General features: G+C 45.5%; 1 protein-coding gene across 6 annotated transcripts in view; it reads left to right on the plus strand.

Moving 5' to 3' along the window:
• The first annotated feature begins 1,051 nt into the window (after positions 1 to 1,051).
• Positions 1,052 to 24,362, plus strand: part of l3mbtl3 (L3MBTL histone methyl-lysine binding protein 3) — a 28,358-nt gene continuing 5,047 nt past the window's right edge. The window contains exons 1-21 of one of the 6 annotated variants that reach the window (XM_049004603.1): positions 1,072 to 1,107; positions 1,449 to 1,541; positions 2,999 to 3,051; positions 3,126 to 3,238; positions 3,608 to 3,719; positions 6,323 to 6,482; positions 8,550 to 8,679; positions 9,582 to 9,666; positions 9,898 to 9,992; positions 10,466 to 10,570; positions 11,068 to 11,203; positions 11,540 to 11,631; positions 12,210 to 12,361; positions 14,182 to 14,258; positions 14,535 to 14,620; positions 14,705 to 14,815; positions 15,641 to 15,755; positions 16,203 to 16,290; positions 17,969 to 18,118; positions 19,496 to 19,588; positions 20,896 to 20,987. In XM_049004603.1, the coding sequence (XP_048860560.1) occupies positions 3,137 to 3,238; positions 3,608 to 3,719; positions 6,323 to 6,482; positions 8,550 to 8,679; positions 9,582 to 9,666; positions 9,898 to 9,992; positions 10,466 to 10,570; positions 11,068 to 11,203; positions 11,540 to 11,631; positions 12,210 to 12,361; positions 14,182 to 14,258; positions 14,535 to 14,620; positions 14,705 to 14,815; positions 15,641 to 15,755; positions 16,203 to 16,290; positions 17,969 to 18,118; positions 19,496 to 19,588; positions 20,896 to 20,987 (1,981 nt within the window). In that variant the 5' untranslated portion in view covers positions 1,072 to 1,107; positions 1,449 to 1,541; positions 2,999 to 3,051; positions 3,126 to 3,136. Of the gene's footprint in view, positions 1,108 to 1,448; positions 3,239 to 3,607; positions 3,720 to 6,322; positions 6,483 to 8,549; positions 8,680 to 9,581; positions 9,667 to 9,897; positions 9,993 to 10,465; positions 10,571 to 11,067; positions 11,204 to 11,539; positions 11,632 to 12,209; positions 12,362 to 14,181; positions 14,259 to 14,534; positions 14,621 to 14,704; positions 14,816 to 15,640; positions 15,756 to 16,202; positions 16,291 to 17,968; positions 18,119 to 19,495; positions 19,589 to 20,895; positions 20,988 to 24,362 lie in introns of all 6 variants that reach the window. The other 5 variants (XM_049004597.1, XM_049004602.1, XM_049004598.1 and 2 more) reach the window with 5 other exon arrangements.

Raw genomic sequence — 24,362 nt, forward strand, 5'->3', positions numbered from 1 at the left:
TTGTTATTGTTGAAGAGCATGAAACCTCTTTTAGGTAATATGTTCAGGAAAAACGCGTGAGAGTGTGTGACATCAGCAAAGGAAGTATCATTTGAAATACTGGATATTTTGCACTTTTAGTCAGACATTAATAAGATCATCCTTGCATAAATGCATGACAGATGCCTGCCAGTGCAATTCTTTGTCCCAAACTTGAATCCAGCGTTACATGTATTCACCTTCTCTCATAACTAGCATACTTTCTTTTTCCGTACAGTCTTATATAAATGCTGTTATGGCCACATAACGCGGGGCTTCCGTGTTTGCCATTCAAATAAATAAAATTAATCGATATGAATGGCTATAGTGCGTTTCAGCAAAGCGATCAGGGCTGCAAACAGTGATTTGCCTGCGCACTGCGTATCACGTGGCGTTTTCGCCAATCGATCGACATCAGGTCAAAGTTACAAGAAATGTTGTTGCACGCAGATCTTTTTACCTGCACTTACATTTCTTTTCTACATTGTGCTTTGCTAGGCCTATATATGCCTTTTCGTAATTCCCAACTTCTGCTGCCAGTCGTTTGCTGTCGTCGGACTTACGTTTTGAAACGAAAATGAACTATGCCACATTATAGCGGAAATATGATATTAAATCAGAAATATCTGAAAACAAGCAGAGTTAATGGGATGATTATTAGTGCTATAAACACTTTCTTCAATCACAATATTTTTACAGTGAGATCGCTCGCATCCGCACTTGTTTCGTGCGGCTATTACAGTGGCATTTCCTTTACTTGTGTAGCAAGCTGAACATTTTATTTTTAGTAACAAAATGGTAACCGTGCTGGTTTTTATTATACATTTCATTCTGCACCCGATACAGTTGCGTCGCACTTTCATCCGCCTGCCGCCCCGATTGCGTATAAGGGTGAAACTGTGCGGCGATCGGTGCTCATAAGCTTAAACATTATTTTTTTGGGGAATATAGCAGCTAAAAAAACTTTCGATGTGTGGCATCATGTGTTTCGGCGTGTAGCTAGAGCTCCCCTGCAAGCTCTCGCCCGGCTCTGCGCATGCGTATTGTCTGCTGCCTGGTCAATTTGTCAGTACTCGTGGGAGAATTTGGGTAAGAAACAGACAAATTTAAACAATTATACTTTAGAATAAACCTGTTTATGCCATAAACGGCCCCCTATATAAATACGCAGTGTTCCGTATTATACTTTCGTTTCAGCTTCGCTGCGATTGAATTGGACTAAAACTTAGCAATAAAGTACAAAACGACTGGACGTGTCATCAATAATTTCAGCCAGGAAGAGGTTCAGTGTGATAGAGTATGTAATGAATTACACAATAAAATTACAATAAAAGTAGCTGCGAAATGTGCCGAAATCGATGGCAAATGTGTTGCACTACCTTTGTTGTTTCTTAGGCACGACTATTAAATGATTTATTATACTCTTTCAGAAATAATAGCAGGTCCAGCGGCTGAGAAACAGCAGGAACTGGGCGCTAGTCAAGCGAGCGAGACAAAAATATTTCAATCACCATTTCCTTCCAGTAAGGTTTTTATACAGTTAAAATATTATTTTTGTTTTATTGCAACGTGTCTGCGGGCCTGCGGGTGAGAATTATATAGAGTATATTCCAGCTCCGCCATTTTGGGAAACTGCCTTTAAAACACATTAAATAGTATCAGAGCAGAGAAAAGTGTTTATATGAGATACAATGCATGATCTGCGTCTTACGCCGAGAAGGCTGTACTGTATGTGAAACACACCTAGCCCTTTTATTGATAAGAAAATCCGCTCTTAGCCCCGAAACGAGTCTTTAATATCCGTAATACTCGTAATAAAAAGTATCTGGGTAAGAGAGCATGAAATAAATATTAACAGTCTTAAAAACAAACCGAGGGAATTTGACAACAATAGACCAGGGGAAATAGATTCCAGGCAATCAACACCCTGTTTTCGCGCTTGAAATATAAATTAATTTTGTCTTAATTCAAAAAGTATTTTCGTGAAATTAGCTGATTTAAATGTTTTGATCTCTGCGGACACATATAACGTGTTTTGCTCCTTTTACATCGTATAAAAAGAGCGGCACGAGCGTATAAACTTTCTTGGAATATTTTATTTTTCATAAATCGGCGATTTGCTTAGTTAATGTGGCTGGCAGACTGAATGCCATCACTTAATTTTATACGACCAAGATGCGCATATCGTAAAACGTTTAATTGCAACAAGTGATTATAATGGCAAGGGATCCATGAGGATAGTGGCCATTGCATATTTACATTTATCTCAGTCTAAGTATCAATCACGTCAATAAAATGCGCGTGAATTTTAGTCTCCATTTTTTGCCGAGAGATTTCATTGTTGAATAGGTCTTGAAAGTTTCAGGCGCAGAATTGTACAGAATTGGACAACACTGACCTCTAGTGGCAGGGTGCTGCTATTACAGTATTGTATGATTTTTCTGACCTATTGTAATTCTGTTTTAGATGGAAATACGGGGGACTTTGTTAAATGTACACACCTTCCTCTGGTTTTTCTTTAGCTGGAGAAATGTATATAATATATAAAAATAATAGTTCATATTTATGCAATATGTATTTGTGTAGATTGGTTTGTGTTGTCAAATGTTTATGTATCGAACAATTTTCAATGTATGTATGTGATACTCCACTTCAGAAATAATTAGTGCATTTTTTTGAGACGTGGAGCTGCCTAACTTAGATTGTATAGATCTGTATAAAACATACACCTAATATAGCAGGGTTGGGCAGCCTTATGTGCAAAGGGCCGGTGTGTTTGCGGGTTTTTGGGATACCCTTTAGGTCAGCTGTTCACACACAGGTGTGAGGACTCTTCAGCCAGTCAGTCCTCTACTTAGTAAACTGATTAGTGAAAACCCACTCGCACACACAACGGCCCTTCCTGGATAAGATTGCCCACCCATGTAGTATAGTTTCAAATGACTGTTTTTAGAAGTAGTTACCCTTTCTCTTTTGTTAGGGCCCATGTTTGCAGCTCAGGTCTCAGCTACATTTTGAACCCCGTAGAAGCAGGTAGAGTCGGACATCTTTTGTTTTGAGTGAACACCTGGTCATAAACGAAACTTGTCTAAACGAACGTGTGTCAGATCTCTCTGATATGGAAGAATCGGCCGCCAGACCTGGCTGCCCTGAATTCGACGTCTACGGAGCCATGGACTGGACAGACGGAGTCGGAACTCTGCCCGGCAGCGAGCTGAAGGTACGGGGCGCGGGTCTGTGGTGCCATTTTGCCTGCGTTAAAGTACTAATGTCAGGATTATACACAGAAGACTTTATTTGTATTGGCAAGAAAATACTGAGAGGGAATCCCTACTGTTTAAATTTTTGGTAAAAAAAAAAACAACAAAAAAAAAACTTCTTTGACTATTAATCGGCATCATCTATGGAAAATTAGCTCCAGCCTTTATAGATTTATTATACTTTTTATTATAATTTCTGATGCCGTGTGGATCTACGGCATAGCCGAAAGGCGGAATGGGCAATGCGAGCTGAGCGTGTGAGGTCACCTCCGTCACATGACACAGGACTCGGGTGGCGTACTGAAGCTGCCTTCTTTTGTGGCTGTCAGTTTCGTGTGAATGAGTTCGGAGTGTTGGAGGTCATCACCGAAGATGCAGAGCCTGAGGGCATTAAGAAGGCCCACGCCACCACCACCTGGGCCATCCCTACTGCTCAGGAAGGTAAGCACTGCCCGTTTATGCCTTCTACAACAGGACACTGTAGTTACATGACACACTGAGGGGTGTGGTAGCTCTGATCTGTAAGAAATTTATAATTGGTTGAGAGACAAGTGCTCCATCTTATGGACATCAGGTGTACTGCATCCAGAGTAAATTTCCTTGTCTGCAGCTACTACACCAGTACATAGCATCAATCATGTCAGTAAGCCGTAAATAAGGCCAAACTCATCAATTCATGGAGGGGTGATGGGCAGAACCGAACTGGTTGTCTCACAAAACGGTGTGCGTCTTCCTCTTCATTTTTGAAACGTCTCGTAAGCCGAATCTCGGGCATTTTTACAGTTTTAACGTTTGCCAGACACTTGTCAAACAGAGGAAGTGTCTCGCTTGCGTTTCCTGCAGAGGCTGAGTTCCTCTGCTCGCTGTAAAGCTCGCTGTTGAGCGTCTGCTGCACCATTGCTGCTCCAGCTTTTGCTGGCCACGCGCTACTCTACACCCACTAAGGTCATCCATTGCATCTGTGTGTAATTATTCCGCTTAGACAATTTGTGCTGACTACCTTTTATATACAGCAGACAAACTGGAGTACAGGGGTGTGGGGGATACATATCAAAACAGAACAGAATCAAGAGTGATTTTGAGGCTCACAGATTTTCAGCTTTTTTTTGGGTGGGGGGGGGGGGGGGGTCCTGAATTTTGTATCCACTTTCTTAGACCCATGGAAATGAGGTTTATGGCCAGGGATTGACATAACTGGTACGCAAGTACGCATTCACCTTTAAAAGCGATACGCGTGGCAGTCGATTGTTGTAACAGCGTGAATCCATAAGTATTTTATGATATGAAAGAAATAATCTCGCATTTTAACCTTTATATGATAGATCGTACTTCATTTGCGGTATAGAGCTTAAAATGCACGATAATTTCTTGTCATATCGGCGCAAATGCAGATTTTGCTCAGTGTCCACTTTTCATATAACCACCCCAACGATATCAAAGCTCCGGACAACGTGGGTGTTCTGTGACCTATGTGTACGTCCTGATGGAGGAAGACCCACAATGCCAGACCAATGATACACAGACCAAAACACAGCTTTCCCTGTCATCTTAATGAACGTGTCTGTAAGGTTCCTCTTTGCACTTGGGTACATAGATCTGCATCAGTCATTAAATTAGTGTACAATCAGGGACGGTGTAGGGGCTTGGCTACCCTGGTAGATTCAGGGGGTGAACACATAAAGTTATATGTGAAATTGGACAGGGGGCCCAAAATTTCCAGCTATACCCCAGTGTACGATAAACCAGCAGGTGGATCCAGCAACTTCTGTTTGTGGTGCTAAGGGCAGGGACCCAGAACCAGAAGGTTCTTAGTTTGAATCTCAGCTGGAAGATCTGTTAGCACAAGTTTCACAACAGTTTGAACTCAGTGATTGATTTATTGCAGAGAAAAGAAACATTGTATTGTTTTCATTTATTAAAAATGTTATTGTAATGCATAATTTGTGCATTCAGAGATGTGGGTCGACCCAAATGATGGTGCAGGTGGAGAGCCTGCCACCGAGTGCCGATTCCTGTTCCCACGTCCCTTTTTGCTAATTAACTTTGACAGGATCCTGAAGGGATTTTTCCATCAGATTTCGGAAAACACCTTTTTGGTTTTAGTTTATCTCTCTTTGCTGGCCGATTTGTGCTGTGTGTAAGAAGTGATGCATCTGGATTGCAAACACATGTGTGCCGCGTTTTGAGTTTGACCTGCAGTACATACAGAGCTTAATGGTCTGTCATTTATAATCTCCGTTGCTTATTGCTGTTGTTTTTGAGATGTGTGCAAGCTAGGGTGGAATGTAGTTTAATATTGGAGAACGTTTTGGAAAATAGATCTGTTTTTCCATATGGCAGTTGTTTGTTCCAGACTTTCACATATTTTCAGACATCAGCCAAATTGTATCGTTAGTGGGGCTGGAGTTCAGTGGGGTGGGGCTGGTTATTGGAAACAGGCTGGACACCAGGATCAAAGAGCCAGACTTTCCTTCCTGTAAAGTTAGGGTGCAGCTCTGAGTTTCTCAGAATGGCTCAAAAAAACGGCCCTCAGTCTTGATTTTATGAAGAGAAACTGTTATTGTCTTAACATTGTAGGTATATCGATGTTATATTATTTTTTGCTCTGATTGAATGATTTTCCCCGAATATGTAGCCGGAAATCGCATTAACCTCACAGGTTTAAAATCGCATAAGACACAAAACAAGATAAAATGTTTTTAAATGTTTCAACTTGATTGCATGTCGCCCACAATGAACAATTTGTATGTGTTTTTGTTAGTTTTGTTTTTTTTTCTTCTTGTCTTTGTAACTTGTGCCCCGGATATGAAGAAATACTTATAATGTTTATTACAGAAGTAAATGGTAATAATATAAAAGTCATTTAACTACCCCAGAGGCAACATTGACAGTTCAGGCAATGAAGTTATATAGTTTGAGTCTGTCCTCGTCGAGGGCGGGACACACGCTTTGGCGCTTTTATGGTTTCTATTGACCCGAAGGAGCAGTGGCAGACCTTGGAGTTTGAGGGAGGAATGGAGGTAACCTAGTCAATGTCCCCGCAGCGTTTTCAGCCTCCACCCCAGGGAAGGAGGGTGGCCCAGAGCTGCCGTGGGCCAAGCCAGGCCTGGTGTGCGTCCGCTGCCACAGAAAGGGCTCCTCCGTGGACTTCCTGGCCGACGGACGACACTGCAGCGAAAGGTGTCTCCGGCAAGACCAGCAGGAGTGAGTTTTGGTCCAGTTGGATTCTTTGCTCATGGGGTTGGGGGGGGGGGGGTTATTATTAGTGATGGACCAAATGATGCTTCATGAACCATTTGCTGTATTTTTTTAACACCACTAGATGGTGCTCTCTGTTCAAAAAAGAGCACAATGCATGTCCCAAAGCAAACCAAGAGCACCATCTAGTGGGGTCAAAAAATACAGCAAATGGTTCATGAAGGGTCATTTTGTCCATTATTAGTTGTATGGTCATGTATGGTGATTAGTGTTCGAATTGAGGGGCATGAGTGGGGTCCCAAATAAGACCCAAATGAGAGCTTAGTAACACCACGTAAGTGAGAAGAAATGCACCTGAGGTGCCCACAGATGACCATCTTACAAAATTTCATTCAAGAACTGTACCTAAATATCACTGGAGGCGATATATTTATTCAAAGGTTCATGCATGCCAACCCTGGAATCCGCAAGACCTGTGACAAAGTTTGAACACTGATTAATGGAATCTGACTTGATTGGATCCTGTGGTCTAGAAGAACAGAGGAACTGGAATTGTTGTGCACGATTAAGCCGTTATGATGGATTATACATCATCCCTCTGAGTCACGTCACAGGAAAAAAAATCAAGGTCACGACAGGTATTAATTATAGCGATTATGCCCATATTTGTGGTTATTAATAACTCAACAGTAGTTCATGATGCTGTTCACAGTTCCCGTACTGCTGGTGGAGTAGGACAGGGGTGTGGTTCCAGGATTTCATTCGGATGAGGATCAGTATCTTGGACAAGCTGTCACAGCCTTCAGGGTTTAAAGGAGGCTGTATAGCATACTGGTTAAAGAGGAAATTATGCTGTAAAGATTGCTGGTCCCAGTACAAGGGCTGGGAACTACCCTGAGTGGTTAAAGTGGTAAGCGAACATCTCATGGTCTTCGCATTTATAATTTAGGTATAAACAGGTCCTACTGGCCTGTGTCAGACACAGAGGCGGACTGGCAGACAGGCACAGGTCCAGACAGAGGGTGTTTTAATCAGTGCTCCTGCAAAGGAGAGCTGAGGTCATCTTTAAGTGTGATTCCCTCCAGAGATGTGCCACTACCATGGCAACAATGGGAAAACAGGTGTTGCCTGACAGAGGCTCTGATATCCATTAGTGCAATGTTTCCCAATCCGCTCCTTGGGGACTTGCAGACGGTCCATGTTTTTGCTCCCTCATAGACCTACCAGGAGCTGGGAGAGAACAAAAACGTGGACTGTCTGCAGGCCCCCGAGGAGCAAACTGGGAAATACTGCACTAATGGGATCAGCCAATCGATGCCTGACCTTCCCCTCAGCTGCCAGTACAGTCAGGTGATAGGCAGAACATTTTGGACGTCGCAGACAGTAAGACTGTAATGAAGCAAAAGCCACTGATTCGGATACTGAATGATGTCAGGGTGAAAATCGTTGAAGCACATGTGCTTTCTATTGACTTTATAGACAACAGAAACCTGGAAATCAGTATCTTGTGTGTTTTACAGGTTTTCTCAGTTTTATTTTTATAGACAAATCTGTGGTGTGAAACTCCAATATTTGTTGTTGAAAATTGTAAGTAGTAAAACTGAACACGTTTTTGATTTCGCTCAGTACTGATTTCGCCAGAATGGATTTTACTGCTCTGAGTGCTGTAGAAAAATTAGAATAGCTATTAATTGTGTACTGATGATGGGTCCACTGTAAAGTGGCCCCAGATGAACCCGTCTATACACCTTACCTTATGGGGACACAATGTCCCCACAACGTGATGAATTCCCATTTCTTTTTACTCAGTTTAATAAAAATCTGTGACTGCATTGAAAATGCTAAAAGTGCAAAAACTCTTGTATTTTGCTTGGTTACTTATGGTTATGGTTAGGGCAGGGTTAAGGTTGTCATAGTTAGCATTAGCATTTTTCACATAGCGGTCCCCATAACGATTTGTATACCCAACTTTGTGTGTGTTTGTGTGTGTGGTACCACGGCATTTAAACCATCTCATCCATTAGGACCTACATAGCTAGCACTGACAGCAGGGTGTTTTCTGTCTCGCTGAAGGGAAAAGGACACGGGCAGCACCAATGGGGAGGCGGTCAGTGTGGGACGAAAGCGGTGCCTGGCATCACGTGGGATCGCGGCCGAGGAGATGGAGATGGCAGCGGACGTCCAGGACGACGATGAGGACTATGTGGGTGTCGGATTCACCGCTCTCTTACCCCGGGGGGCGGGGGTTGGGAATATTCAGGGACACCGAGATGTGGGTGACAGTGGCTGTTGGCTCTGTTTATCAGCAGATGACATGGTTCAGAGATATGTCTCCTCGTGCCCCCTAGCCTGCTATAGCGATAACACAGCAGTATCAGGTCCCGCAGAGGATCCCGGGGTCGTACCCAGTGCCCTGTTCATTGCTTTTCCTCCTGCCTGGCCGGTTTGGTTCTCTAGGCAGTGTGGGGGTCTTTATCTCTTTGGAACTTTAATTGTGTAGCTTAGGAGACCAGCCACATATTCAGTAGTGTGCAAAAGTCTTCGGCAGTCAAAGAAAAGGCTGTTTATCTGGCCAGTAAATGTATAAATGCTCAAAAAGCTCAATTTAACATTAGAATATATCCAAGTGAACAATAACACAATAAAAAAAATAAACAAGAGTTTCTTCTGTTCTTCAAAAAGTTACTGATATCTTCTTGGACAGCTGGAAGAACGTCTCTTCAGTTCCCAAACCTCTCCTCTAGGGACACCCCAGCTCAATGAATTAATGAGTGTAATTAGTTCAATACCTCGGTTAGTTCTATAATTAGCTACACCTAGTGTGCTAGTGGTCGAGTAAAAAAAAAAATCATGGATATCTGAATGGTTACTGTAAATACAGAGGTTTAGAAATGGCTGGGCTAACACACTTTGACAGACATAATATCTAAATTTTACACCGAGATGAAGATCAAGGAAACATTATGTTCTTTGACAAGCTACAAATTTTGCGCAGTTCTGTATACTTGTTTTTTTCACTGTGGCAATGTGCCTAAGTTCCTGTGAGTCCCGTGATACCGATGAAGAAAAGCAGTAAAGACTTGCGTCTGTCTCCTAACGAAACAGGAAGAGAAAGCAGACAGGAAGACGGCACGAGGGCCGAACAGGGGTCGGCGAAAAAGGAGGGGAGACGCAGACTTACTGAAACACAGTAAGTGGGGGGGGGGGGCTGCTCAGGGCTGCTTTTCAAACAGACACCCGTCACACGTCGTCGCGGAGTCCTGACAAATTACACTTCAGAATGCTCTTTTTAAGAAAACTTCCTTCATTTCTGTGCTCCAGATTGCTGATTAAGTCCCGTGTCCTTCATGCATCGTTTTATTCTAACTTTTCTTGTTTTTCAATTAAAAAAATTTATCGAATTTCTCTCGCCCTCTTGCAGCTGTCCCGTATGGAGGGAAGAGAAAGGTGTGGTGTTGGGCCTCGTACCTGGAGCGGATGAAAGCCACTGCTGCCCCCAGCAAACTCTTTAAGGAGGTGAGATGCTAACTGCTGCAGGGGACTCTGTCTGTGTCACAGTATGGGAGGGAGGGGGGGGGACCTGAATGCTGTTACTCGATTGGAGAATAGTAGTGCTCATGTGACCTACAGAACAGAAGTGCAGAGCACTTAAAAAAAGAGCTATCCCATGTTTATTCTTGGGAGGCAAGTTAACAAGGACGGTCTTGCCAAGACCATAAGTGTGATCTTTGCGTTCATGGTATTAGGAATCACCCAGCGTGGCTTAATATGGGTTATAGGACATGGTGGTCAAGCCGTTACAGTTTAAATATGCATTCTCATTAATATATGTGGTTATTCAGAATTTTATGTTAAGCACTTATTCAGTAATATTTATTACAAATTGGCAAAATACTGTTAATATGAATTTAGAACTTTCAGTCTGCTACATTTGGGCAGATCCTCTGCGATGTGTTCTGCCCGTCTGATGGGATGCCTTTCCGTTTCAGCACCAGTCGTTCCCGCAGAATAAGAACAGCTTCCGCGTTGGAATGAAGCTGGAGGGTGTGGACCCAGAACACCCTTCCATGTACTGCGTGCTGACTGTGGCAGAGGTAACCGCAATGCATTCTGGGATGAATTATGAGTAGCCTGTCAGATAGGCCCCGTGATAATGCTGTATAACACAGCTACTAACTAGTGTATTAGGGGCTATGATTAAAAAGCTGCACAGAGCTCTGGATTATTTCCCACTTACACAGACAAAACCTCATGTGTAATGACTAAATTTGATTTTAATGGCCAGTAATTATGTTATATTATAATATATTTCATTGTTAGATAAAATTTTATGGGCAAACCAGACGAAATCTCACATGGGGATCAATCTATATGACATGTCTAAGCGAAAACATTTGATGCAAATAATATTTAAAAATACAGACTTATTATTTTGCCGTGTATGAATATCCTGGCTAACACAAGTGTAACGTTGTTGCCGTCCTCAACCAAGTGATTCAGGCGTTTGGAATAGCTGAGTAGAAGTTTCCGCGGCAACTGATGAAGGGAGCAGGGCGTATTGACGATCACCTCAATGTGGATTTATTTACAGGTCTCAGGCCACAGAATCCGACTGCACTTTGATAAGTATTCCGACTGCTATGACTTCTGGGTATACTCAAATTCTCCTGACATTCACCCAGTTGGTTGGTGTGAGAAGACTGGACACAAGCTGAACTCCCCAAAAGGTAAGTTCTACGGAAGGATTTAGCCCCGTTAATGACGCTACAGTGTCTCCCAGCCTAGTCCTTGAGGGGCCCCAGACAGTCCACATTTTTGCTCCCTCCCAGCTCCCAACACACCTGCGCCAGATATTTGATGTTCTTGATTGGCTATGAGCTGGGAGGAAGCGAAAATACGGGCTGTCTGAAGACTCGAGGACTGGGTTGGGAAACATTGCTAAAGAAAATAGAGCTCTCTTGGGTAGTGGAGGTGACGGAGATGCCAGTATTTTAGGGTCTGATTGGTGCATAATTGACAGCACAGTATGCATGGGCTGAATAACGGGCTTTCCTATTGGGCAGGTACGAAGGAGGAGGAGTTCAGCTGGCCATCTTACATCAAACTGTGCAAGGCCCAGGCCGCACCCAAAGCCCTGTTTGAGAACCAGAACACGGTGAGTACCCTCCCGTTTAGCCTTGGGAATCACCCGCCACCTCAAAATTGTGTTTAAACGCTGTGCTTTAACCCCTAAATACTGGTATGGAACCTGTGGGGCAGCAGTTCCATACCAAAGTTACCTTCCTTTAATTATGCTTAATAAAATTTCAGCCCAGTAGCACCCCAGAGTCACACTCTCACTCCATACGGCACCATCAGAGAGTGCAGAAATGTGCCTTTTAGCCTTACGGGACAGTACACACTCTCCGTATTGTATTCCTCAGTGCATTTGTCATAATGCTACGCAGAAGCAGGCTTCAAATGAGTAGGAGCGAGAGACGTACACAGTAAACTGATGAATAATGTTTGTGAGAGAACCTGGATGATAAGCAAAGCGCCCATGAGGCCTGTTAACTCTGCCTGTTTTCCGTCTTTGAAATTGTCAGTTAGACACGAAAGGCCTGAGGATTTGGGAGTGAGCGGTTGGCGTGGGGAAATGTCGGGGGGTAGGGGAACCCATGCCTACACCCAAGCCGCAGGTGCTCCGTCTCCGTGCACAGAAACGGAAATAATTAGCCTGCTTTTATATTCCAGACCGTCACCCCTTCAGGATTTCGCATTGGAATGAAACTGGAGGCCGTCAACAAGAAAACCCCCAGTCTGATCTGCGTTGCCACAGTAACGGACATGGTGGATAGCAGGTTCTTGGTGCACTTCGATAACTGGGATGAGAGCTATGACTACTGGTAAAGTTCCAACACACTCTGCTTCTGTTTAATCGCGTATGCGTCCAAGTAGAAGATCCCAAGAAGTACAGCGTCGTCTGACAGTGTAGTCAGTTTGTGGACGATAATGAGAACATCATCACCGTCACTATTTATCCATCCATCCATCCTTGTGTGTCCTTTTGTCTTTCACTTGTATGTTTTGTTGTACTCTTCTGATCTTTAGTATTTGTTGAGGATTTTTGAAGTCGATTATTTTTCCCAACGGGGCATTTGCACCGCTGTTGATGCTGTGATGATGTAATTACTCAGGTCAGCTTCTGAGTTTGACGGATGAACCTTCCACACTCCTCACAAACCACAGCTGCCACTAGCAGCTTTACTTTTGCTGTGGTTTCGCAGCAGAATCCTTTATTAAATTCTTAGTGTGTAGTTCCAGATAACAGCAGCAGGTGGTGCTAAGCGATCGGTTATACCAACAATTTATTTTTCTGATTTAAATTCTCCGTTTACAGTGTCTTTATAGTGGTATTTAATAAATACCCTCAAGAATGTTTTTATTTATAATTAAAAGATGATAAAATCATTAATTTTATATGATAGCAAGAGGGTTAATATAATTTATAGGCATAACACATTACTGCTATGAAGTATCAATTTAGTTTTAGTGAATACTCGCTGAGTAATTTGCATTTCCTTTTACTATAGCTAAAAGGTCAGTGTTAATTGGATTACAGATGATAATTTTTTTTTCTCTCTTTGCTTACTTCCTGTCGGCTCACAAGTATAACGGAAACCCTCCCCACTGTTGGGAGCTCGCAGGAGAGCTCGTGTTCATACTGAGTCCATGCCCCCCTACTGGCTGACTTGCTCATAAATACAGATGGCGACAGAATTCCTAGGCGTCCGTCTGCGAGCTGGGAGGCCGAGAATGCTGGAGGTGGAGGCCTCCGTGGGGGTCTCTCATTACCGCCACTTAGGTCATGGGGGGCGGGGTGGGGTCGTGATGACGGAGGTGCCGTTTTATCAAGGCTGGTGGTGCGTCTCGCAGCACATGCACGCACCCGCCGCAATAGGTGGAGATGATCATTACTGCCATGGAAACTGGCAGGATCGCAGCCGACTCTGAATGGTAATGCCGTGGTGAGTTGTAAGGGTGTAATTGCCAGGGAGGGCGGATTCTAGGACTACTGACTGGGGCGGATTGTAACCCACAGGTACAGACGCAGTACGGACTCATTCCAGTAACCATTAATTCCAGTTAAATCCAGTAACTATTAATAAGCATACCAGTAAGCTAAAAAAAAAAAATCGACATTAGTGACTGACTTAGTAAATACCCCTTAGTGGGGTCGCTATGGCAACCTGTTACATCAGCCATAAGCTTTCCTAATGAAGCCACTGATTCTGTGGCCTCAGTTAGGTTTAAGTAGTGTCATGAATGTAGTGTTTCTTGAATGAGAGCGAAGACACAGACATGGGATGTTAGGGGCCATGCAGAAGCCCTCTCTCCCCTGTCAGTTGCCATGGCTGGAGCCCTAATGACCTCCCAGCATGCTTTGTGAGATGACTGTTGGGCGGGGTTCCGTAATCTGCCTCCCTGCCCCATACAGCTGACGTAGTAAAGGGCATCTGGTCGTGCTGGAATATGGGTCAATGCAAGGTGTCCCTCAGAGGTTGGGCTCATTACCAATATGTACTGTTCATAATGAATTAGCATCCAGGAGATGCTGACCTCAATTCACATACCATGAGAGCACAGCTCCGGTCATGTGACCCCTGTACCATGTCACCTGTACCAATCCTGGAGGTCTGAGCAGCTTCTCATACTGCATTTGCAGGTGTGATGCCACTAGCCCTTACATTCACCCAGTCAACTGGTGTCAGAAGAATGGAAAGCTCCTGACCACGCCTCCAGGTCAGTAGGACTGCAGTATCTCTCTCTAGTTGGGGTGTTCACACATGACCTGTATATTTCAGTCGGGTGGGTCGCTGGGGGGATCTAGATGTCCGACTCTGGGCCGCACAGGACTATTGCTTCTCTTTTAGTTCATGCATGCTGGGTAATTTGATGTGCCCTGTTTCTCACAGCAAGGCTACGGTAAGGATGCGAATGGGTCAATGCCGATCAATGGTCGCCATGGAAACATCACGACGCCTCCACGCTGACGTTCAGTCTGCTTCCTTCCAACAGGTTACCAGAATGCGAAGGGTTTCTCCTGGGAGAGGTACCTAGAGGACACCAACTCCCTGCCCGCCCCCGCCAGGGCCTTCAAAGCGGTACGGCCACCCCCCACTGCTCGTCAGGTGCTCCTTGTTAGCCCCCAGGGTGCTACTCTGACCGCGTGGTCCTCTCCCCATCAGAAGCCGCCTCACAGCTTCCAGAAGGCCATGAAGTTGGAGGCAGTGGACAGGAGAAACACAATGCTCATCAGGGTCGTCACCGTGGTGGACACCGAAGACCACAGGATAAAGGTGGGGCAAGGTTTCGCTGTACTGGTCTGTCATGTATACGGGGGCGGGGGGGGGGGGTTGGGATTCCTGCCATACTTTTAAGCAGATAATTAACCTGAATGGCTTTCCAGGTCTGTTCACCAGCAGCTCTTCTACAATCCAGATGTTATATTCGTAGTCATAAAGCTGCCCCTGTATTCAGAATAAAGTTTGCAGTAGCTGGGCAACATCTTAGGGATCTGGAATAATAAGATTAGATGCAAATGGGACGGCGTGTGTCAGAGACGAGCGTGTGGCCACTGGAGGCGGCGACACCGAGTGCTTCCCGCTCCTTGACCACCTTATCGCCGTGGGATACAGCGCTCATCTGCGCCGTTGACGCGCTGTCGCTCCGCAGTGACACATCACACGTTGCTGGGTGGATTATGAATATGCGTGGGCTGGCTGGATTAGCAGGTTTCCGAAATCCCAAACTCCGCCCCCACTGTGCACTCGCCGGATGGCCTGACCGGCATCCTACATCTTGTTTCCTAACCAGTGTTTGTGCAGTAACATTGTGTCAGAGAAAGTGCATTGTGAATAAGAACAGTGTGCCCAGCGTGTCATCTCAGTTAATGAGACAGCCATGGCATGTAATGATTTCAGGAGGCAGTCCCCGCTTGGACCTGTAGGGGGCAACAGTGTTGTGTCATCAGAGGCACTCTACAAAGTTGTCTGTCCCTTACCTCAGACTCCTCTTTATACCCACTCAGCTGCTCTCCTACATGTGTGTTATTACAATTTCACAATTAGAGTTTATATTTCCTCTCCGCTAATCCGCCACGATATCCCCCATCCTCCCCCCAGGTCCACTTTGATGGCTGGACCGATGAGTACGATTACTGGGTGGACGCTGACAGCCCGGACATCCACCCCGCCGGGTGGTGTGCCAAGACAGGTCACCCCCTCCAGCCCCCCATTTGTGAGTGGTTCTCTGGCACCTCCTTGTCCTCACCATCTTCCCCTCTGACTGCACATAGAGCTGTGGGTCTCTTGGACTCAGGCGGTGTGCGTGATTGGTCGAGGTCTGTCTCCGTTGAGAAATTCGATGAGGACAGTAATGGACGGACAAATTTCTGGAAATTTTGTTTATTCTGGCGTCTCACGGTTCTGCCATTAATAAAAGTCGATAGCGCCTATTCACCAAGAAGCCACTGTAAAGTCCAGAATGTTCTTTCCCGCTAATCTTTCCACCCTGCTGGTGTCCATGGTAACAGAATGTGGGGCCCGGCAACCAAACCGGAGTCGTCGCTAGTCGCCTAGCCCGGGGGAGACATGCGAGTTTTCCTGGGACCGGGCCAGCATTCGCGAGTTTAGCGAGTTCCAGACTGTGCTAAGCTCCGCCTCTTCCTCTTCCTGTTCCTCACAGGCCCCCAGGAGCTGCAGAGTGTCTGCCCCACTCCAGGGTGCAAGGGCATGGGCCATATCAAAGGGGCACGCTACTCCGGCCACCACAGGTAACCCTCCCCCATGTGTCACCCAGAGCGACGTCCCATGTGACCACCTGCACCAATCAGACACAAGCATGCAGAAGTACAGGGGCGTCGCTAGAAAGTCTGGGCCCCGTAATAGCATATTCTCTTGCCCCCCTCACTAGCGTTGGCACATTCAATTTGAAAAATGGGGGGTGCGACTCCTCAGGGTGAAATTTACCGTGGGAGGGGGGACTCCCCCATGACGTATGTACGAAAATAGGGGACAGATCACTGATTTCCGGCATTTCGTTTTCAAGATATGGGGCGAGCCCATGATATACGACTCTCCCACCTACCCAGTTCTACGTATTCTGTTACGTATTCAAGGGTCCCTGTAAGGTGCTTGGCCCCCTGAATCTGCCCGTACTGCACCCCTTCCAAATATAAATCGTGTATATCACCGGCAAAGACACGCACACCTTTTTAAATGTGCCTCTGTCACAAACAGATCCGACTTTGCAGCTTAACGATTTGTATTCATGATACTGGGAAGCTTGAAAACAGGAAGTGTGTATCACACACATTCTCACCTACGTGTAGTTTACTGCGAGGTAATGATAGTAATAAGGGCACCCTGGAGTGCCGTATATAAAAAAACTGTGTAAGAAACTGATTCTGCCTAGAATGAGAGAATGCAGGAAGCTTGGCTGGGCACAGGGTAAGGCTACGGAGATTCTGATTGGCTGGCTTGGACCCAGCGGGTCCAGGTGGCTGTACAGTGTTGGAAAAATGTCAAGAATCATGATGTGAATTTTTCCCAACGAATATTGCGATGTTTATAAAACAGAAAGCGAGGAGTTCACCCAAAATAAACTTTGGCCAAAGAGAACTTCAAATAAGTTGGCGAAACGCCAAGAAGATGAGGCTGGCTACCCTGGGCTGTGTGAATTCCAGACCTTTCCGGAAAGATGTGGTTCACATTAAAACGCTGAGCTACTCTGGCCGTGGTTTGGTGACCAAACAATAGTAGTGTCGAGCAGAAATAAGTGATCGTGATCTGACTATCTTATTCTAGGAATTTTTTAAGCATAAGAGGCACCATAATTCACATAGAGGGGGCTGGCATTATCATTAACCAATGAAATGTTTTAAATTGGTGAGTGACAGGGGAGGCGCATCGGAAGCATAGCAGCTGCGCATTAGCGTCTCGGCAGCAATAATAGCCCGGTAGGATGATAGCCCGGTAGGATAATAGCCCGGTAGGATAATAGCCCGGTAGGATGATAGCCCAGTAGGATGATAGCCCGGTAGGATAATAACCCGGTAGGATGATAGCCCGGTAGGATGATAGCCCGGTAGGATAATAGCCCGGTAGGATGATAGCCCAGTAGGATGATAGCCCGGTAGGATAATAGCCCGGTAGGATGATAGCCCAGTAGGATGATAGCCCGGTAGGATGATAGCCCAGTAGGATATACGCACCAGAATCACCCTCCTATCAACAAGTGAATTACTTAGTGTTCACCAATGGTATTACTCTTCTCTCTCGTCTTCGCCCCCATGAAACCCGAAATCTGATGTGAGGGGGTGGATTTACTTCCGAGGCTCCTTTGATGATAACCCAGCACCGGAGGGGAGGGGGCAGGGGGTCCCCTGCATCTCCGGGGGGTTTATTATCTCTCCTTTGTCATGCCAAGCATCTGTGCTGCTCTGCTTTCAGTGCTGTGGGATGCCCGTATTCTGACATCAACATCAACAAGGACTCGGTGTTGCCCGACCGGCTCAGCGGCGAGATGCCCGGCTCGAGTTCGGTGGCGGCCCGGCCCAGAAGGGCGGACGGGAGCCCGGACATGGCGGGCGGCGTGACCGAGTGAGACTCGAACGCAAGCACGGGAAGATTCACTTAGGGGAACGAAGCTTACGGCTAGGAAAGGGCCCCCATGTGGGTCAGGGTGGTTTGGGGACACCACAGGGACCCCTGTAGCCTCACATTTCAGGGTTGGGGCTTAATTCCAAGGTCCAGCTCTGTGTGGGGATGGATTTTGCATGTTCTTGCATGTGTGTGTGAAAGAGACACAAAACTGAGGCAAATAGCACATTATTTCATATATTATATTACTTTATACTACGGGACCGTTGAATGCTTGAATCTGATTGGCTGACGAACGTTCTGAGGTGTGCAATTATTTTCAGATAACCGCACGGCGAACGTAGTTCCAGGCAGCTCTCTTGACCGCATTACAGTTCCATATCACTTCGCATAGTTAACTGTAATAACGGAAATTAGCATACAGTACCTATACAGCACGCAGGACTAACAAAAACAACAACATGACATACGATTTTCCGAAAGTAAATTTTAATATTTACGGTGAATATGAAACTTTCAACAACTGGGCTGCAGCAGTATTAGTTAGCCTAGTGTACCAACTTAAAGGCTACACATGACATTTCTCACTAGCGAGGTAATAACAGCGCTGCATCTTAAAGCAGACTTACAGTTTAGAGACGGTGCTTCAGAACACTGTTGAGGGACACACAGAGGTAGCCTAATTCATACAAGCTCTCTCTCTCTCTCTGTTTCTCTTTCTCTCTCGCTCTCTTTCTAATAACTTCATTATTAACTGCATTAGTCTGCTATCAACGGCTCAAGCCTCCATTGCCATCTTTAAAATGACGTTTTGGAACTAGCAAAAGAGTCGTTGGATGAGATGCGGAAGAAATAATCCTACTCACAATAGCGATTTAAGTAGAAAAACCGGACGAATCCCTTGAAATATATCATCTGATCGATGTCTTGCGGTGTGGCAACCGTAGTATAAGCGGAATAATTGACTCCGGACCGTTGAATTATTAGAAAATAATGCACACCCGAGGTGTAACGGCCACTCCGCTTCGCGTCGTGGCCGCATTACCACCTCGGGTGTGCATTATTTTCTAATAATTCAACGGCCCGTCGTCAATTATTCCTTACTTATATTATAGATGAATAGATTAGTTGTATTTGAAAGTCCTCTTGGTGACAGCTGTAGGTGTAGTTTTAAGATGCAGTTTGCAGTGAGCGCCGCCCTGTAGGCTGACATTTATACGTGCACTTCACGGGCAGCTTGTGAACGAGCTCTCTGCTCCCTCGCCATTTGTTCTGTTAACCACTGTCCTTCCATTTTCAATCGTCTCTGGTCCGAACCCAGATACGTGTCATCGGGACAGACGTTATGTTTTTCACCCCCCCCCCCTTCCCACCCAGCAAGCCCCAGGCCCCCAGCGAAGCGAAGGACCCAGAGGTGGCCGTCTCCGAGCCCGCGCCCAAGAAGCCCATCACCAGCGAGCCGAAAAGGAGGTTAGCCATCTCCGTTACATAAGAGCTTCAGCTGTCTTTAAAACACCCCATGGCGCCCTAGCCCACCTTGATAGTGAACTGCAGCAGGTGTGAAAATAGCCGCTCGTTCATTCCCAGCTCGGTCGCGCACCCAGCCGGCCCATGTTTAATGCTCTCAGTGTGCCGCCAAGACTCTGATGTGCTGCCCGCAAGCCGGCTGTGGGAATCACACAGCGCACTGATGAAAGTTTTCCAGCAAGATGCATCCAGGCCCTGAGTGTTTATGCACCTTTAATGAGGGAATCAGCCGTTCGCTTATGACATTTTTCGCTAGATCCTTGACAGTATTTGTTAAAGCTTTCCGTACACAAGCAGTGGCTCTCTCAAAATGTGTTTACAGTAATTTTATGACATATATCCAGGGCAACCTGTGCCCCTTTATGGCTAAAAATAAGGCATTGAAAAAGTATTAAGTGTTACTGTAATGCAACTAAAAAGGAGTGAATTATATGCACATTTTCCCCATGACTGCACAACCAGTGCTGTTAGATTTTTCTAAATGCTCCTGGTTAATTTGCTTATTGAAATTCACACAGCGTAAATAATTAGTTAAATGTGATGTCACAGGCATGCTTTTCATGGAAGGTGCCAATTCTTCATGCTTGGCGATCGGTGTTTTCTGAATACTCCGTTTGGTCTCTCGGTGACTGACAGAAAAGCAGAGCGGTCCAGAGTACAGTTGCTGACATGGCTTGTGTGGTTTTTCTACAAGCCGTGGAGAACGATCGCCTCTGGTGGTCCAGCTTGGCTGGAATATCCTTGAGGTCAACCGAAGGTCGAGCGCTTTAAGATGTTAGATCTCTGAGTGAGCAGTTAGGTCGGTTTTCAGTGTTACGGAACTTTCCAGCATGTCAGTGTTCCTTGTCACCCACCTGGGTATTATAGAGCTTCCTTCCACTCTGAAGATATTAGTTTAATGGTAATCTTTCATTTATTATTAGACTTTATTTAGATGTAGATCTCTCAGAATTTACATAAAGCGCTTATGGACGGCAGCCAGTGACCCTGAAAATCCGAACTCCGCATTTCAAGTCACATGCGACAGAGCTAAGGTACATGTTCTGCAAAGATAAACCGGACGGTTTCATGAAGCGAAGCAGTTTGAGTTCGAGTGTCCTCAGCCAAATGTGAGCCGGTGCGACTCGGTGACATACTGCTGTTACTGTGCTGTTACTGACCGCTGAAATTTTGTCATGGCGGGGGAGGCGGCGAAACATCCAGAGTTGATTCATTGCCCAGCGGGTACTGAAAGCCCCATCTGCCTACAGGGTGGGACGGCCGTGCAAGCAGAGAAAAGTAGAGGAGGTACAGGAGGAAGAGGAAGTTGAGAGCGAAGTGTCCTCCATAATGGAAACCAAAGGTATGCAAACACACACAGATGGAGTATCTATACCTTTATGGGAATTTTACATTCATTTCTATGGGCAAAACTGTAATCCCAACAATATCAACCTTAACCCCTACCCAGCCCTAACCTTAACCATAAGTAACCAAACAAAATACAAGGTGTATTTTAGTTTTTTGATTGCATTCATATATATGAAATTAAGTTTTCCCTTTTGCAGACTGAAAAAAATGCCCCCACAAGGTCAAAATAAAAGGTTTTTATTACATTGCGGGGACAATAGTTCCTCGCAATATAATACACACATGGCCAGACACACACACACGCACACACTCTCTTCTTTTAAAGATATCACCAGGAAACAGTGAATCACAAATATGTTCCATGTGTCCTAGATGTGAACCCAGCCCTATCCAGCTATCTATTTTCCGAAACTCAACTATGGAACTTCACTAGTAAGAAGACTTGCGCTGTATCTCACTGACTTACTATTTTCTCTCCGTTTGTCTTAAATTGGCTGTGCGTGTAAACAAATAAAAGGCGAATGAATCCAGCACATGTACTGCCTGCCAACTCCAGGGGTCTGCGGTTCAGCCTGAAACCCATTTGGAACTGGCTGCGACAGGACTTCTCTCTTCTGGTTTTAGCATTCAAGGCTCCGCGCTCATTTTTGTGTGACTGGTCAGCTCTGAACACTTCATGCTGCGGTGTTTGTAGGCCAGGCAATGACCCTCGAATAAAAACCCAAAGTTACACAAATCATGGTAATGATGCACAAATTACAAGGCACTCAAAGAACTATGAATATTTTGAATGTGCAGATTGGTAAAGCTGAAGCCGCTTAATGTAGATCTAAAGATATGTGTCTGATGACGCTCTAATCTGGTGTTTCCCCATCCGGTCCTCTAGGACCCCCAGACAGTCCATGTTTTTGCTCCCTCCCAGCTCCCGGCAGGAGCAAAAACGTGGGCTAATGCTTTACATTAACTGCACCTTGATGATGCCCTTATAATGCACCTATAAAACATTTAGTGCCCCTACATAATGCATTTATAGAGCATTCATAAGAAGCATGTAAGTATACCTTAATATCCTAACAAACAGCCTTAATATACACTAAAAACAAATATTATAGTCATTTAATCTGTTAATGTTTGTTATTAATGTATATTTAAGCTGTTAAGGTATTTTAGGATGTTATGGTATGCTGACTATAAGTGTCCTATAAATGCATAATGAATGCTTTATGAAGGTGCAGTTAATGTTAAAGCGTAACCAAACGTGGGCTGTGTGGAGGTCCCCAAGGAGCAGGATCACTGCCCTAAATGTACTGAGGAAGAGCTTTGGACGACAGACTGAAAGCGAGATATTGGAAGGAGAGCAGGAAAAGCAGCCGTCCATAACCCCTTCTCCCCTTCTTTAGAGTATTTAGACACGGACATGTTCTCCCCTCAGAATGCTCTTTGTTAAATTTTACCAGAAAAATACCTTGTACATTTTCATTTTCAGGGGTCTCTGTGATAATTCTAGCTAACTGTGTTTGCTCATGCTTATTACTTGGATTGAAGGCTACGTGACCTAAACATCTTCTATGTAAATCTTTCAGGAATCCAGCTAGCAGAAATCCTTCTGGCAGTAGTATCAGTCTTTCCGCTGTGGTGGTCCCCCGTAGGCGGGTGGGGGTGTGAGACGGCGGGCTCTCTGCCTCCTGTACTGGCACTGTGTCGCGCGACATCTCTGAATGTCACGGTGACCTTCTATCAAAAGCAGCGGAAGGCGGTTAAAAGGCTAGCTGTACTCTGCGTGTGTCTGCGAGCAGCTCTGTTAGAGGCGGCATTTATTTAAGGGCAGACGGGAGAGATCGTAAATAATTACACTGATTAGCCGGGGTGGCACCAGCACCAGCATGGCAAATCGACGTGAGTGGTAGTAAGCAAGGGCCTTTAGGCCGAGAAACGCAGACCGGTCCAATTCCGAACCATTACGAAAACCTTCTGGTTCCCCAGGATCATTCCTGTTCCTGAACCGACACGGTTCCCCGACGGCGCTCCAACGAAGACGGACCTTTGCCCACCGCAGGAATGTGAGACATGAGAGCAGGGCAGGATAACTGACACAATAACTAGCTGTACTGGGACCGGGATGGTGGCGGCTGATTGATTATTGACAGCGATTAACGTAACGGCACATTCATCGCACACAGCGATATGTGTGGCGATTTCTCGTTGTAACAGCGTGAATGCATGCTTATTGTATGTGATCTTCGTTCACTTATTTTTATGGGTGCTTCATTACTGGTGCCAAGGGTAAAATGCACGTTCATTTCCTGTTATAGCAGCACAAATGCACGTAAGTACGCATAATCATGAGAAGAAATCACTGCGCATATCAATTTACGCAGCGTACCGGTTACGTCAGTCCTGATTATTGTTCTGTAAGTGCTCTTCATGAACGTGTATATCTGTTTGACAGCCATGAAGAGAAAGCAATTCCATGCACCGTCAGCAGAACCCACCCCACCCCGACCCTGATTCTGCATATTTTATTTATCTTTAATGCTCCCCCACCCCCCATATGACTTAGCGAGCCACCTTTTCTAGCCCAATGTGCTTTATGTGCACCAGGGGATGTAGGTGAAAAGGGGGTGCTGGTTGGGGGAGGGGCCTGGGGGATGCTGACCTACGGCTCCACGGGGGCTTTGACCGGCACTGGTTGATGTACGCATGTGCCATGATAACGCGGCTGTGTGGAAAATGACCCAGCACTATACGGAGATTCTCCAGCTCATTACGGACGCCTGTGGATTGCGGCTTCCCAAAGCTGCCTACCACGGGCGTTAATAGAGCATAGTTTCCCGTATCGCTTCTGCAGCATAGCTGGATATCTGGGCCTCATTAATTAAGAATTATGAAGCGGTCCAGGGAAAGTGGGAACCCAGCATTCCGCGTGGTCCGGGGCACTCCCGGCTGCGGATATATCGCAGTAACTGAAGCATAGCCACGGAGCGGCGTCTCGACTTGCCAGCCTCAGGCAGAGAGACTCTGCTGGAGCGACTGGTTGCAGTATGCGAGGTATGCAGATATGAATGTGGCCAGCTTGGGGCAGTCAGAGAGGTGGTTTGCATTTAATTCGTATTATATGTGACTGCTAGCTTAGTAATTCAGGGAAAAGAGATGCATGGAAAGTCATTGGTGTTTCTTTATTAGAGCAGTATTCAGAGTCCGCGTTAAACCCATGGCTGACTTACATCATGAGCTCGTTTTGTTTAGTCCGTCTTCCTTCTCTGTGATTTTATGGGCTCCCATTGGACCGCTGTGCCATAATCCTGCCCATCCATGGGTTTGGGGGCCATCACTACATAATATTCACAAATCTCTGTCTTCGTCTTAT

This window comes from Brienomyrus brachyistius, unplaced genomic scaffold, assembly GCF_023856365.1.
Source record: "Brienomyrus brachyistius isolate T26 unplaced genomic scaffold, BBRACH_0.4 scaffold112, whole genome shotgun sequence".
NCBI lineage: Eukaryota > Metazoa > Chordata > Actinopteri > Osteoglossiformes > Mormyridae > Brienomyrus > Brienomyrus brachyistius.